The sequence below is a fragment of the Protopterus annectens genome, chromosome 16.part0 (genome assembly GCF_019279795.1).
Source record: "Protopterus annectens isolate FY-2018-M chromosome 16.part0, PAN1.0, whole genome shotgun sequence".
In the NCBI taxonomy this organism is placed as follows: domain Eukaryota; kingdom Metazoa; phylum Chordata; order Ceratodontiformes; family Protopteridae; genus Protopterus; species Protopterus annectens.
Genome location: NC_056750.1, coordinates 173558112 through 173572632, shown reverse-complemented (window position 1 = coordinate 173572632; position 14521 = coordinate 173558112). Strand labels below are relative to the sequence as shown.

Genomic DNA, 14521 nt, shown 5'->3' with positions numbered 1-14521 from the left:
GAGACTGAATAGAGCTGGAGTTCTTTCAGTCGGGCAGCATAAGACATATTTTTGAGACCCTTTATCCTTTTGGTGAGGAACTTTTGGGGCCTTTCAAGCTGCAGCAGGTGTCTGGTCAGATACATTCGAACGGGCATTGTACTCAATCATAGGTCTAATAAGTGATGAGTACAGGGGACGATGACCTCCCTTGATCTAGATGTGAATCCCTTCATGATCAGGTGGGTGATATAGAAGGTTTTCCTAACTACTTTAGCAACATGAGTGTCAAACGAAGGCTACTGTCAACCTGGGTCCCCAGATCTCTGATGACTTTTTCTGTGCTCAGTGGATTGCCACCTATATGGTAGCTAGGGGTAGCCTTGTTTTTCCCAAAGGGTATGACTATGCATTTTTGGCGTTTAACTTCAGGCCATGGCTCTGGCACCAGTTATCCATTTCTGTGAGGCCCTTCTGGAGGATATCTGTGTCAGATGTGTTTTCAACTATGGCCCAGTTTGCAGTCATCTGCAAACTTTGTCAGCCATAACCCTCCTGTGTTTGCTTGTACTTCAGAAAAGTAGATGCCGAACAAGAGTGGACCCAGGACTGAGCCCTGTGGGACACCACTTGTGACAGGCTTTGAGTCTGACATGGCTCCAGCAACTCTGACCCTGTGGGTTCTGTCACTTAGCCAGTTTGCAACCCATCTTGTGATGTATGGGTTTACATTCAAGCTGATGAGTTTTTCGATGATACCTGAGTGGGGTATTGTGTCGAAGGCCTTTGCCAGGTCGAGGTAGGCTGTATGGACTGCCTTTCCCTCATCAATGGCCTTGGTGACTGTCTCGAAAAAGTCAACCAAGTTTAAGAGGCAGGATCTGCCTTTGACAAAGCCAAACTGAGTTGGATCCAAAGTCTGCAAGTTCCCTATGTCTTTATTTATGAGTTCCATTATGATCCTCTCCATGGCTTTGCAGATAAGGCTTGTCAAGCTAATGGGGCGGTAATTTCCAGGGTCTGTGGAGGCACCGCCCTTATGAAGTGGGACCACAGTCGCCGGCGCCACTCCTTGGGTACGTATCCTGAGGTGAGGCTAAGATTAAACAGCTGTCCTAACTGTGGGTTTAATTCCTCATTGAGTTCATGAAGCACACAGCCGGGACACCATCCGTCCCATGGATGCTGTATTTTTGCCTTAGTGAGGGCAGTTCTCACCTGGGCGTTGGAGATGTTTGGGGGCTACAATCCTCTGGAATAGATATCTCTCCTTTTGGGGAGGGGAGAAGTTTGCACTGAACCTGTCAGCCAGTATGTTGGCAATGTGTGTAGGTTCAGTAATTTTCACATCATTTTGAACTAATTCTGAGCATATCTGGGAGTTTCCTCCTAGGTTTCTAACATAGCTAAAGAAGGCCTTATGATTCTCTTTAGAGTCCTTGGCGATTTTTCTCTCAAAATTTGCCTTGGATGATTTTATGAGAGCTCTTAGTTTTTACTTATAATGATCAAAGGTGTCTTACCTTTCAAGGATTTTGCTCTATCTTGTAGTAGCTTCCTCCTTTTGTTGTAGAGCTTGTTTATGGCTGGGGTCCACCAGACTGGATGCTTGCCTTTGGTACAGAGAGTCTTAGTTTTGTTTGGGATTGCCTGATCCATGCAGTCCTGTAGGTGCTGGTAGAAGGCATTTGTAAGTGATTCAGCGGTTTGTGTAATGTTTACCACTGGCTCAGGGGCCTTAAAGGAGACCACACTAGTTTTTAGAAGTGTGAAATCGGCTTTTGAGAAGTTTTTCACTGTGGTCTTTTTTGTTTCAGGTGGGGCGGGATGAGGACCTCCAGCGAGATTAGTTTATGATCTGATCTCACCAGTGAGGGGTATACTTCTGGTGTTGAACATTTTGATCCCATGTTCGTGATGATGAGATCAAGTATGTTTTTTCCTCTTGTGGGGATGGTGACTAGTTGTTCCATGGCATTTGAGTTTATGAACTCCAGGAATCTTTGGGTTAGAGTGTTCGGGCTTGAGTAGTGTTCCCAGTCTATATTAGGGTAGTTAAAGTCACCTAGTATGATGGTGTTTGGAGATACATTTATCCCTCCAATGTTTTCAGGAAGGCCATGTGAGGTTCCTGAGTTTGAGAGGGTGGCCTGTAACATGCTACAAATTGCAGAGCAGTCTTGCCTATGGTTAATTGCACCTGGATGGTCTCCGATGCATCATGCGTTGCCACCAACCTTGAGGTGTGGGTGTCCTTTATGAATATGGACACCCTCCTTTCTTGGTGTTGTCCGGATTTTGGGGCGGAACGCATGATATGAGGTGAAACCTGTTAGTGCTGGGGTGCTCTCAGGAGCCTTGAACCAGGTTTCTGTCACAGCACAGACATCGATGTTCTCCATATTGAGAAGGGCCTCGAGTGCGTGCATCTTGAGATTGAGACTTCTGGCATTGAGCAGCATTACCCTTAGTTTTTTTCCTTTTTGGTGTTCTAGGGTGGTAGGTTTAGAATTTGAGCCTTGCCTAAAAAGGCACTATGGGGTGGCAAGAGCCTTTGCCAATATCCGGAAGCCCAGGGTGACAGGTGCAAGCCGTCCTTGCGAAGCAGCGTGGCTTGTCCAGCATGTCATCCCAGGCAGACAGACATTGGATCCCCTTTGAATGACACCAGAATTTAAGCCAATTATTAAAGCTGATCATCTTATCACTGTATTGTGGCATCATTCTAGGTGAAGGTAGGATACTGCTCAAGGTCAGGGTCATACCTGCCTGGGCTACATAATCAGAGAGCTCCTCGATGTCCCTTTCATGTAGTCCAAGGAGGTACGTCTCAGGTCGTTGACACCAGCGTGGACAATGACTGAGTCGTACTTGTACCTGCTGTTGAGAGACCTGAGTGCTTGCGTTATGTGGCGGATTCTAGCGCCTGACAGGCAGCTTACTGTGACCTTCTCTTTACTCAGTCTGGTGAGCGGGACGTCAGTGTGTCTGACTATGGAATCACCAATGACAAGTGTGTCTGGCATTTTGTTTGGCCTTAAGGGCTGTGACTGTTTGACACTCTGACTGTGTGGTCTATGTGTTGCATGTGTTGGGTCGTGAGGTGGTAGTTGTTTGGGTGTCTGCTTTGGTGGCCTCTGCTGTTTTGGTAAATTTTGATCAGAGCCTCCGAGTATGTCTTTGTGTGAGTATGTGTATGATTTGAAGTTGTGATGGTACCATGTGTGACTGGGTATGTATTGTGTGTGGTTACCTTCTCCTCCTGTCTGGTCTTGCCAGTCCTATGTTGAGAGAGCTCAGCCTCCAGTTTGGCCGTATAGTTGCATCTCTCGCATGTATTTGTGTTTTGTGGGAGAAGGAGAGGATTGTCTGTGTACATGAGGCAGTTGTAACATTGCCTCAATATTCCCAGGTTCACCAGTTGAGCTGGAGAGGACACTAGCAACTGATCCTCGACATACTAGAAGTAGTAGATAAAGAGACTTTCAAAGGACTCGGGAAGTGGGTTTTAGGCTGGTGGGGTACTATCTATAATAAGAGTGCTTTATCAAGGTGCAAGTACTGTAGGAGTAAGTGCTAGGCTTTACAGATAGAGAATAGTCTACTTGGGAATCAAGTAGAGATGAACTTTTCAGTTATAGGATATGCTGGTTAGATCAGCAGTACAGCTCGAGGAAGGTAGTTTCAAGGGAAAATTGGAAGAGTGGAATTTAGATGGCCCAAATAGTTTAACCTTGTTTAACTGCCGCTGCTCTTGTGTGCAACAGTGGTAACTCCAGCTAAATCAAGGCGCTTTAGCGTGTTTTATAGCAGGGGCTGAAGGGAGCTAGGAATTGGCCCAAAATGACCAATGGACTACTAGTTTCTGGCTGAAACTTCACCAAATCAGACAAAAGGCGCTCAGTGCTTCCCACTCCCACTGGTAAGCAAAGAAACTTCCCTCCTTCCTAATAAGGCAATGGATCAGTAACAGGAACTAAAAACAAAGCCCAGCGATCAGCAACTCTGAAACTGGACTACTCTAGTTCAGTAAGGCTGGAAAACAAGAGATTGTTTTTGTATTATTACAGAGACAAGGAAAAATCAGACAGTAATTGGTGTAACTCGGCTAGCGCACTTTAGTGTGTAGCCTACAGAAACAATTTGCAACAATTAGTAACTTAAAGTGCAATAAACAGTGTAAAATGCAGAAATCACTTAAAGTAGCAATAAAACAGGCGAAATGCAGTTGCTAGCTTAAATAACAGTGGGAAAGCCACAAAAATACTTATATCTGGTAGAAAGTCACTCTTTTAGCTCTCTGCTGCTTGGATCACTCTGTAGGCCACCACGAGGATCTGTGCTGAGTTGGTACAAGCTGGAAAACGCGTGTTTAGCGTGTTTTATAGCAGGGGGCTGAAAGGAGCTAGAATTGGCCCAAAACAACCAATGGACTACTAGTTTCTGGCTGAAACTTCACCAAATCGGACAGAAAGGCTGCTCAGTGCTTCCCACTCCCACTGGTAAGCAAAGAAACTTCCCTCCTCCCTAATAAGGCAATGAATCAGTAACAGGAACTAAAAACAAAGCCCAGGGATCAGCAACTCTGAAACTGGACTACTCTAGTTCAGTAAGGCAGGAAAACAAGAGATTTTTTTTGTTTTATTACAGAGACAAGGAAAAAACAGACAGTAAATGCTATAAATGCTGTAAATCGGCTAGCACTTTAGTGTGTAGCCTACAGAAACAATTTGCAACAATTAGTAACTTAAAGTGCAATAAACAGTGTAAAATGCAGAAATCACTTAAAGTAGCAGTAAAACAGGCGAAATGCAGTCGCTAGCTTAAATAACAGTGGGAAAGCCACAAAAATACTTATATCTGGTAGAAAGTCACTCTTTTAGCTCTCTGCTGCTTGGATCACTCTGCAGGCCACCACGAGGATCTGTGCTGAGTTGGTACAAGCTGGAAAAACGCGTGTTTAGCGTGTTTTATAGCAGGGGCTGAAAGGAGCTAGGAATTGGCCCAAAACGACCAATGGACTACTAGTTTCTGGCTGAAACTTCACCAAATCGGACAGAAAGGCTGCTCAGTGCTTCCCACTCCCACTGGTAAGCAAAGAAACTTCCCTCCTCCCTAATAAGGCAATGGATCAGTAACAGGAACTAAAACAAAGCCCAGGGATCAGCAACTCTGAAACTGGACTACTCTAGTTCAGTAAGGCGGAAAACAAGAGATTTTTGTTTTATTACAGAGACAAGGAAAAAAACAGACAGTAAATGCTATAAATGCTGTAAATCGGCTAGCGCACTTTAGTGTGTAGCCTACAGAAACAATTTGCAACAATTAGTAACTTAAAGTGCAATAAAAAGTGTAAAATGCAGAAATCACTTAAAGTAGCAGTAAAACAGGCGAAATGCAGTCGCTAGCTTAATAATAGTGGGAAAGCCACAAAAATACTTATATCTGGTAGAAAGTCACTCTTTTAGCTCTCTGCTGCTTGGATCACTCTGCAGGCCACCACGAGGATCTGTGCTGAGTTGGTACAAGCTGGAAAAACACTTGTTTAGCGTGTTTTATAGCAGGGGGCTGAAAGGAGCTAGGAATTGGCCCAAAACGACCAATGGACTACTAGTTTCCGGCTGAAACTTCACCAAATCGGACAGAAAGGCTGCTCAGTGCTTCCCACTCCCACTGGTAAGCAAAGAAACTTCCCTCCTCCCTAATAAGGCAATGGATCAGTAACAGGAACTAAAAACAAAGCCCAGGGATCAGCAACTCTGAAACTGGACTACTCTAGTTCAGTAAGGCGGGAAAACAAGAGATTTTTTTGTTTTATTACAGAGACAAGGAAATAAAACAGACAGTAAATGCTATAAATGCTGTAAATCGGCTAGCACTTTAGTGTGTAGCCTACAGAAACAATTTGCAACAATTAGTAACTTAAAGTGCAATAAACAGTGTAAAATGCAGAAATCACTTAAAGTAGCAGTAAAACAGGCGAAATGCAGTCGCTAGCTTAATAACAGTGGGAAAGCCACAAAAATACTTATATCTGGTAGAAAGTCACTCTTTTAGCTCTCTGCTGCTTGGATCACTCTGCAGGCCACCACGAGGATCTGTGCTGAGTTGGTACAAGCTGGAAAACGCGTGTTTAGCGTGTTTTATAGCAGGGGGCTGAAAGGAGCTAGGAATTGGCCCAAAACGACCAATGGACTACTAGTTTCTGGCTGAAACTTCACCAAATCGGACAGAAAGGCTGCTCAGTGCTTCCCACTCCCACTGGTAAGCAAAGAAACTTCCCTTCTCCCTAATAAGGCAATGGATCAGTAACAGGAACTAAAAACAAAGCCCAGGGATCAGCAACTCTGAAACTGGACTACTCTAGTTCAGTAAGGCGGGGAAAACAAGAGATTTTTTTTGTTTTATTACAGAGACAAGGAAAAAAACAGACAGTAAATGCTATAAATGCTGTAAATCGGCTAGCACACTTTAGTGTGTAGCCTACAGAAACAATTTGCAACAATTAGTAACTTAAAGTGCAATAAACAGTGTAAAATGCAGAAATCACTTAAAGTAGCAGTAAAACAGGCGAAATGCAGTCGCTAGCTTAATAACAGTGGAAAAGCCACAAAAAATACTTATATCTGGTAGAAAGTCACTCTTTTAGCTCTCTGCTGCTTGGATCACTCTGCAGGCCACCACGAGGATCTGTGCTGAGTTGGTACAAGCTGGAAAACGCGTGTTTAGCGTGTTTTATAGCAGGGGCTGAAAGGAGCTAGAACTGGCCCAAAACGACCAATGGACTACTAGTTTCTGGCTGAAACTTCACCAAATCGGACAAAAAGGCCGCTCAGTGCTTCCCACTCCCACTGGTAAGCAAAGAAACTTCCCTCCTTCCTAATAAGGCAATGGATCAGTAACAGGAACTAAAAACAAAGCCCAGGGATCAGCAACTCTGAAACTGGACTACTCTAGTTCAGTAAGGCAGGAAAACAAGAGAATTTTTTTTTTTTTTTTTTACAGCGACAAGGAAAAAAAACAGACAGTAAATGCTATAAAAACAATTCACATGCAGTGCAAGCTGGCACACTTGAGTATGTAGCAATATTAGTCCACACACAGTATGAAAAAATGTAATTAAATTAAAAAGGACTAAAAGCAAGTGCAGAAAGGGTTTATTAGAGAGAATGCGGTAAAGAGAAGGGACTGGGGGAGTGTCCTAGATCAAATCTACAGTGGGGCGGCCACTGCAAAAGCCACCAAATTTAAACTACATCCAAGAACAGGGAGGGGGTGGGAAGACAGTTTCAACAGAGCTAGATCTGAGAAATCAGTCCCCAAGTTATAACAACCACAATAAAATGAAGGAAATATACTTAAATCAGCTTATGTCCAGTTGATGTATGCAGACAAATCTCAGTAGCAGCAACTCTACTTAAAATGATTACCAGAGATGTAACCAACACAGGTTTTAAAGTTATCAGAAAACCCCCAAGCTAATTAACACTTAAAGGAATTTCAGAGCAGTTTAACAACTAGTGCAGAGCTTCAGACACACACACAAGACAGTTTCAACAGAGCTAGATCTGAGAAATCAGTCCCCAAGTTATAACAACCACAATAAAATGAAGGAAATATACTTAAATCAGCTTATGTCCAGTTGATGTATGCAGACAAATCTCAGTAGCAGCAACTCTACTTAAAATGATTACCAGAGATGTAACCAACACAGGTTTTAAAGTTATCAGAAAACCCCCAAGCTAATTAACACTTAAAGGAATTTCAGAGCAGTTTAACAACTAGTGCAGAGCTTCAGACACACACACAAGACAGTTTCAACAGAGCTAGATCTGAGAAATCAGTCCCCAAGTTATAACAACCACAATAAAATGAAGGAAATATACTTAAATCAGCTTATGTCCAGTTGATGTATGCAGACAAATCTCAGTAGCAGCAACTCTACTTAAAATGATTACCAGAGATGTAACCAACACAGGTTTTAAAGTTATCAGAAAACCCCCAAGCTAATTAACACTTAAAGGAATTTCAGAGCAGTTTAACAACTAGTGCAGAGCTTCAGACACACACACAAGACAGTTTCAACAGAGCTAGATCTGAGAAATCAGTCCCCAAGTTATAACAACCACAATAAAATGAAGGAAATATACTTAAATCAGCTTATGTCCAGTTGATGTATGCAGACAAATCTCAGTAGCAGCAACTCTACTTAAAATGATTACCAGAGATGTAACCAACACAGGTTTTAAAGTTATCAGAAAACCCCCAAGCTAATTAACACTTAAAGGAATTTCAGAGCAGTTTAACAACTAGTGCAGAGCTTCAGACACACACACAAGACAGTTTCAACAGAGCTAGATCTGAGAAATCAGTCCCCAAGTTATAACAACCACAATAAAATGAAGGAAATATACTTAAATCAGCTTATGTCCAGTTGATGTATGCAGACAAATCTCAGTAGCAGCAACTCTACTTAAAATGATTACCAGAGATGTAACCAACACAGGTTTTAAAGTTATCAGAAAACCCCCAAGCTAATTAACACTTAAAGGAATTTCAGAGCAGTTTAACAACTAGTGCAGAGCTTCAGACACACACACAAGACAGTTTCAACAGAGCTAGATCTGAGAAATCAGTCCCCAAGTTATAACAACCACAATAAAATGAAGGAAATATACTTAAATCAGCTTATGTCCAGTTGATGTATGCAGACAAATCTCAGTAGCAGCAACTCTACTTAAAATGATTACCAGAGATGTAACCAACACAGGTTTTAAAGTTATCAGAAAACCCCAAGCTAATTAACACTTAAAGGAATTTCAGAGCAGTTTAACAACTAGTGCAGAGCTTCAGACACACACACAAGACAGTTTCAACAGAGCTAGATCTGAGAAATCAGTCCCCAAGTTATAACAACCACAATAAAATGAAGGAAATATACTTAAATCAGCTTATGTCCAGTTGATGTATGCAGACAAATCTCAGTAGCAGCAACTCTACTTAAAATGATTACCAGAGATGTAACCAACACAGGTTTTAAAGTTATCAGAAAACCCCCAAGCTAATTAACACTTAAAGGAATTTCAGAGCAGTTTAACAACTAGTGCAGAGCTTCAGACACACACACAAGACAGTTTCAACAGAGCTAGATCTGAGAAATCAGTCCCCAAGTTATAACAACCACAATAAAATGAAGGAAATATACTTAAATCAGCTTATGTCCAGTTGATGTATGCAGACAAATCTCAGTAGCAGCAACTCTACTTAAAATGATTACCAGAGATGTAACCAACACAGGTTTTAAAGTTATCAGAAAACCCCCAAGCTAATTAACACTTAAAGGAATTTCAGAGCAGTTTAACAACTAGTGCAGAGCTTCAGACACACACACAAGACAGTTTCAACAGAGCTAGATCTGAGAAATCAGTCCCCAAGTTATAACAACCACAATAAAATGAAGGAAATATACTTAAATCAGCTTATGTCCAGTTGATGTATGCAGACAAATCTCAGTAGCAGCAACTCTACTTAAAATGATTACCAGAGATGTAACCAACACAGGTTTTAAAGTTATCAGAAAACCCCCAAGCTAATTAACACTTAAAGGAATTTCAGAGCAGTTTAACAACTAGTGCAGAGCTTCAGACACACACACAAGACAGTTTCAACAGAGCTAGATCTGAGAAATCAGTCCCCAAGTTATAACAACCACAATAAAATGAAGGAAATATACTTAAATCAGCTTATGTCCAGTTGATGTATGCAGACAAATCTCAGTAGCAGCAACTCTACTTAAAATGATTACCAGAGATGTAACCAACACAGGTTTTAAAGTTATCAGAAAACCCCCAAGCTAATTAACACTTAAAGGAATTTCAGAGCAGTTTAACAACTAGTGCAGAGCTTCAGACACACACACAAGACAGTTTCAACAGAGCTAGATCTGAGAAATCAGTCCCCAAGTTATAACAACCACAATAAAATGAAGGAAATATACTTAAATCAGCTTATGTCCAGTTGATGTATGCAGACAAATCTCAGTAGCAGCAACTCTACTTAAAATGATTACCAGAGATGTAACCAACACAGGTTTTAAAGTTATCAGAAAACCCCCCAAGCTAATTAACACTTAAAGGAATTTCAGAGCAGTTTAACAACTAGTGCAGAGCTTCAGACACACACACAAGACAGTTTCAACAGAGCTAGATCTGAGAAATCAGTCCCCAAGTTATAACAACCACAATAAAATGAAGGAAATATACTTAAATCAGCTTATGTCCAGTTGATGTATGCAGACAAATCTCAGTAGCAGCAACTCTACTTAAAATGATTACCAGAGATGTAACCAACACAGGTTTTAAAGTTATCAGAAAACCCCCCAAGCTAATTAACACTTAAAGGAATTTCAGAGCAGTTTAACAACTAGTGCAGAGCTTCAGACACACACACAAGACAGTATGTGTGTTCCAGTTATACAGATTACAGTTTACAGCAGGGCATTAGTGCCACTAGCACTGAGGTTTTAATTTGATTTTAATATAAATTGCAGAAGAAACAGTATTGTATAGTTGGGAAGTGTTGTATTTCAACCCACAACCTCTGACTATAGTGTAATATTGTACTCTTGGTTTGTGCTACAGACTAATGCATGCATACTTGCTTTTACAGTTAAGATGTGCATGCTCAGTTTGATACAACTCTATAAAAATACCAAAAAAGCTGTCTTTACCTTTTAATGCTAGAATAACACTACTATTCTGCTGCATACATACCACATGCTTCCCTCATCCTCACCAGTCTAGCCCCATGTATTCGGACATTTACCTCACAATCGCGTGCAACTGTAAAAAAAAAAAACAGAATACCATTTTGAATGCCAGTCCTGCCTATATTCCACTTTTAAGTCTTACAAGTACTCCTTGTAGTTGATACTTACACATGTGTGGGATGACTGCAATCCTAAATTCTCCAATTCAGAGGTCAAGGGTCTCCCTGTTCCTCCTCTGGAGGACATTGTAATGATGCCTACTTTGTTCACCAGAGCAGAGGTTACCAGTGGCACTGGTTGCTTCCAACTTATACTGGGAGCCAGAATAGTCCTCCTGCAGAAGCCTGGCACTATGGTTTTTAACTAAGAGACCAGTAAAAATCTTGGACTCCTGGACAACCCATCTCTGTGCCCTAAACCTGAAACCTTCCCCACAAATGCCTGCCAAGTCTACCACATATCGAGAGCAATGGAGATTGATGCTTTCCTGCCAATTCCAGTTATTATGTTTACTTGGAGTGTGCACACTGTTTGAAACTGTTGCACTCCGCTTACCATTGCACAAACATGGTGCTCGGCAGTGCACACCTCCGAGCACTGTGTTTGTGCAATGGTACGAGCAGAACAGTAGCAAGCAAAGCATATTCAAGGTTATTAGATATACAGGCAGTTGTCTATATGTGTTAGACAAATGTGAAAGCCATGGCAGTGCAGATAGCAGAAATATACGTACAGGAATATAATACACAGTATACCCACAGTAGTACATTGGAGAATAAATGTGATAATACATAGATAAATAAATACATAACTGACACAGTACTAGTCCCTCAGCCCTCAGTACATATAATTAATAACAGCTACAGCATTTCAAGTGTTATAAGTGAGAATGACTATAATGGAAAGAGGAACAATAGTAAAAGTATATTGAGTAGGTTATATACTAACCCAGGGCCATGTGTATGGCAATCCTACATTTACACTTGTTGCCACAAACAGGGTAAGAAAACACTTGTCTGTGTTGCAGTTCATTGCTATAAACTGTAATGTCACAACAGTAAAGCAAAGGTAACACAGCCTGTACTAGAACCCAGGACCATTTGCTGTCCAGCCTTATGCTTAGCAACTGCTGCCACAGGACTAGTTACATGACATTCCCAGTTTTATTACTCATTCATAAGGTATCACTGTTACCCGCAGCACAACTTCATTTATCACCATGCCCAGTTGTGTTAATTGAATGCATCCAGTTTCTGTTTTTAGCTGTGTAGGCCCTGTCTGGCCAATTGTCCAGTTTTCACAGTGCCGTGCTTCTTGCAAATGAGATAAGCACACCCAAACCAGACTTTTATTTGTCTCCATCTCCCATGCTTGCTGTAAGTGGTGCATTGCGCAAACACTGACCAGTAAAAAAAGAAAGAAAAGGGAGAGGTATTAGAAATGATGAAAATCAGCCTATGACATACAGACTAGAAAATGTTAGTACACATTAGATATTAGTACATATGTCTGGATTTGAACTCACTCCAATGCAGTTTCAAAACACAGAATGTGAGCCCTATCCCTCTTTGCCACACAAACAGCTATGCAACAAGGAACCCAACTCAATATGCACACAACAAACTGCAACAGTATCTACAGTGATATCAAAACATACAAGTATTATTTGTACATTTAGCAGTTTTAGATGTAGTGCACCTAGTGATCACACAACCTGTCATGATTATTGCTTGCAAATATACAGCTCTGTCTTACATTTCTGTGTTTGTTGGCCATTCTTCATTTATCTGAGTAGTAATCTGAGGCATGCATTGTGTAAGGCATTCTATATCATGGGCCTTAAAATGTGTGAGGATATTAAGTGGAAGTAATATGTGCAGTTGGCAAAAAATTAAGGGCAGTTTGGATGTGAAGGGACACAGCCTGAGACGTGTGTGCTGCTTACTTATATTTCCAACCTTACATCTAACACTGTAGATCTAACCTGAATAACTCAGTGGATGTAAGGCAGCCTGCGGTGCTGTTGTGTTTTCCTTCCCCCAACCACTAATCAGTCACAGTTGCAATCCATTAAAACCAAACACTGAGGGAGTGGCTGTACTATGTTTACATCCCTACACGGATTCGTTTTTTGGGGATTCAGCAATGCTAATGAGTTCACACCTCATTTGCATTTTCACCATGCTGACAGCCCTGAATCTACACCATATAAAAAGGCAACCATGTAGCTAGGCAAACCGATGCTGAGGAGACTTGTTTATGTGGAGAAGAGTGAAAATACGCTATTACTTTGGGACATATCTGCACAGAGGAGTGTTGAACTTCAGAAGGTATGCTTCCATTTGTTCAGCTACATACTGCTTATGCTGGAATGCATTTAAGAAAAATCTGAAGCAAAGGATTTTACACTTTTATATGTTTGCATTAGTTAGATGTCTACTGATGGCATGGACATGTTTGCCAAGCCATTTCAGAAGTATATATACATGATTGCCAATGCATGAAAATTGAATGTGTTGTGATAAATATGTACAAACATTTAAGGGACTGTTCTGTTGACAGCACTTTTAGCATTTCAGAAATGGTTTGTTAGGAAAATATGTCATTTTCCTGTTCTTTTTTGGGGGAGGGAGCAAAGTTGAGTTACTGTTTTGATACAAACAAGGGTAGACTGTTCTTATGTGGGTGGGGGAGGAAAGGTGAGTTACTATTATGGCACAAACAAGGATAGATTGTTCTTTTGTGGGTGAGGGAAGCAAATGTGAGTTACTGTTATGGCACAAACAAGGATTGACTGTTTTTTTGTGAGGTGACAAAGGTGAATTACTGTTATAGCACAAACAAGGTTGAACTATTGTTTTTTTGGGGGGTGCAAAGCTGAGTTACTGCTATGCCACAAACACGGATGGACTGTTCTTTTGGGAGAGCAAAGGTGAGTTACTGTTATAGCACAAACAATGATATGTTGCTCTTGGTACTCTCCTTGTTAGTATTTCACATCTCTAGACTGCTTTATGTTTCTCCAGTGGGTAATACCAACTTGACTACCTTTTCTGTTTTATCTAGAAACAGTTATTTTGTAGTTATGTGATACTTGTGTATTAACCTTTTGTTGTCTTTTAGGACACCTACAAGTATGCCTCCCAGGCATGTCAATCCATGAAGACCCCCCCTTCACGGGTGCCGAGAACTGGGTGATTGTGGATGGCTTTAGGCAACATGGTGCTTTTCTGCTGGAAAGAGGACGGGAAGGTATGGCACAAAGGATGCAAATATGGCCACATATAGTAGATGATGTCAATGCCATGGGTGGCCATGGTAGGACATATGAGCAGGTGTGCCACAGGGCCACTGACATGATCACATCTGCACAGAAGAAATCAGTGACAGTGGGCCATGGCGAGATGGTTAACAGGGGAGGGCCAGCTAGGGAACCACCATTAAACCCAATAATGAATTCCTGGCCAATATCAGAAATCCAGACAGCGCCCAGGACAGTGCAGTACAGCATGCCCTGGATGTCAGAGCAGCAGTTGCAGAGACAGCAAGCATGTCCCTTGAGGAGCTTCTAGTTAGGCTTTGGTATCTGAACAGTTGAATACTGTTGTATAGTAAAATAACTGAAATCAGTAAGTTAATTCTGTGTTCCGTGTCTTTTTTTTTTTTTTTTTGAGGGGGAGTGTTGCCCTTACCTCTTGCCTAACATCTTCCAGGGCAGTCTAGACTACAGAAGAGTATCTCATCTGCAGATGGTAAAGCAAACATTTTTATGTC

The 14521-nt window shown here is 41.4% G+C and overlaps 1 protein-coding gene across 1 annotated transcript in view; it reads left to right on the top strand.

The window, feature by feature from the left end:
- LOC122790548 overlaps positions 1 to 14521 on the top strand; it is a 253233-nt gene that overhangs the window by 228958 nt on the left and 9754 nt on the right. The window contains exon 11 of the mRNA XM_044058096.1: positions 13871 to 13999. Coding sequence (XP_043914031.1) covers positions 13871 to 13999 — 129 coding nt within the window. The remainder of the gene's footprint in view (positions 1 to 13870; positions 14000 to 14521) is intronic.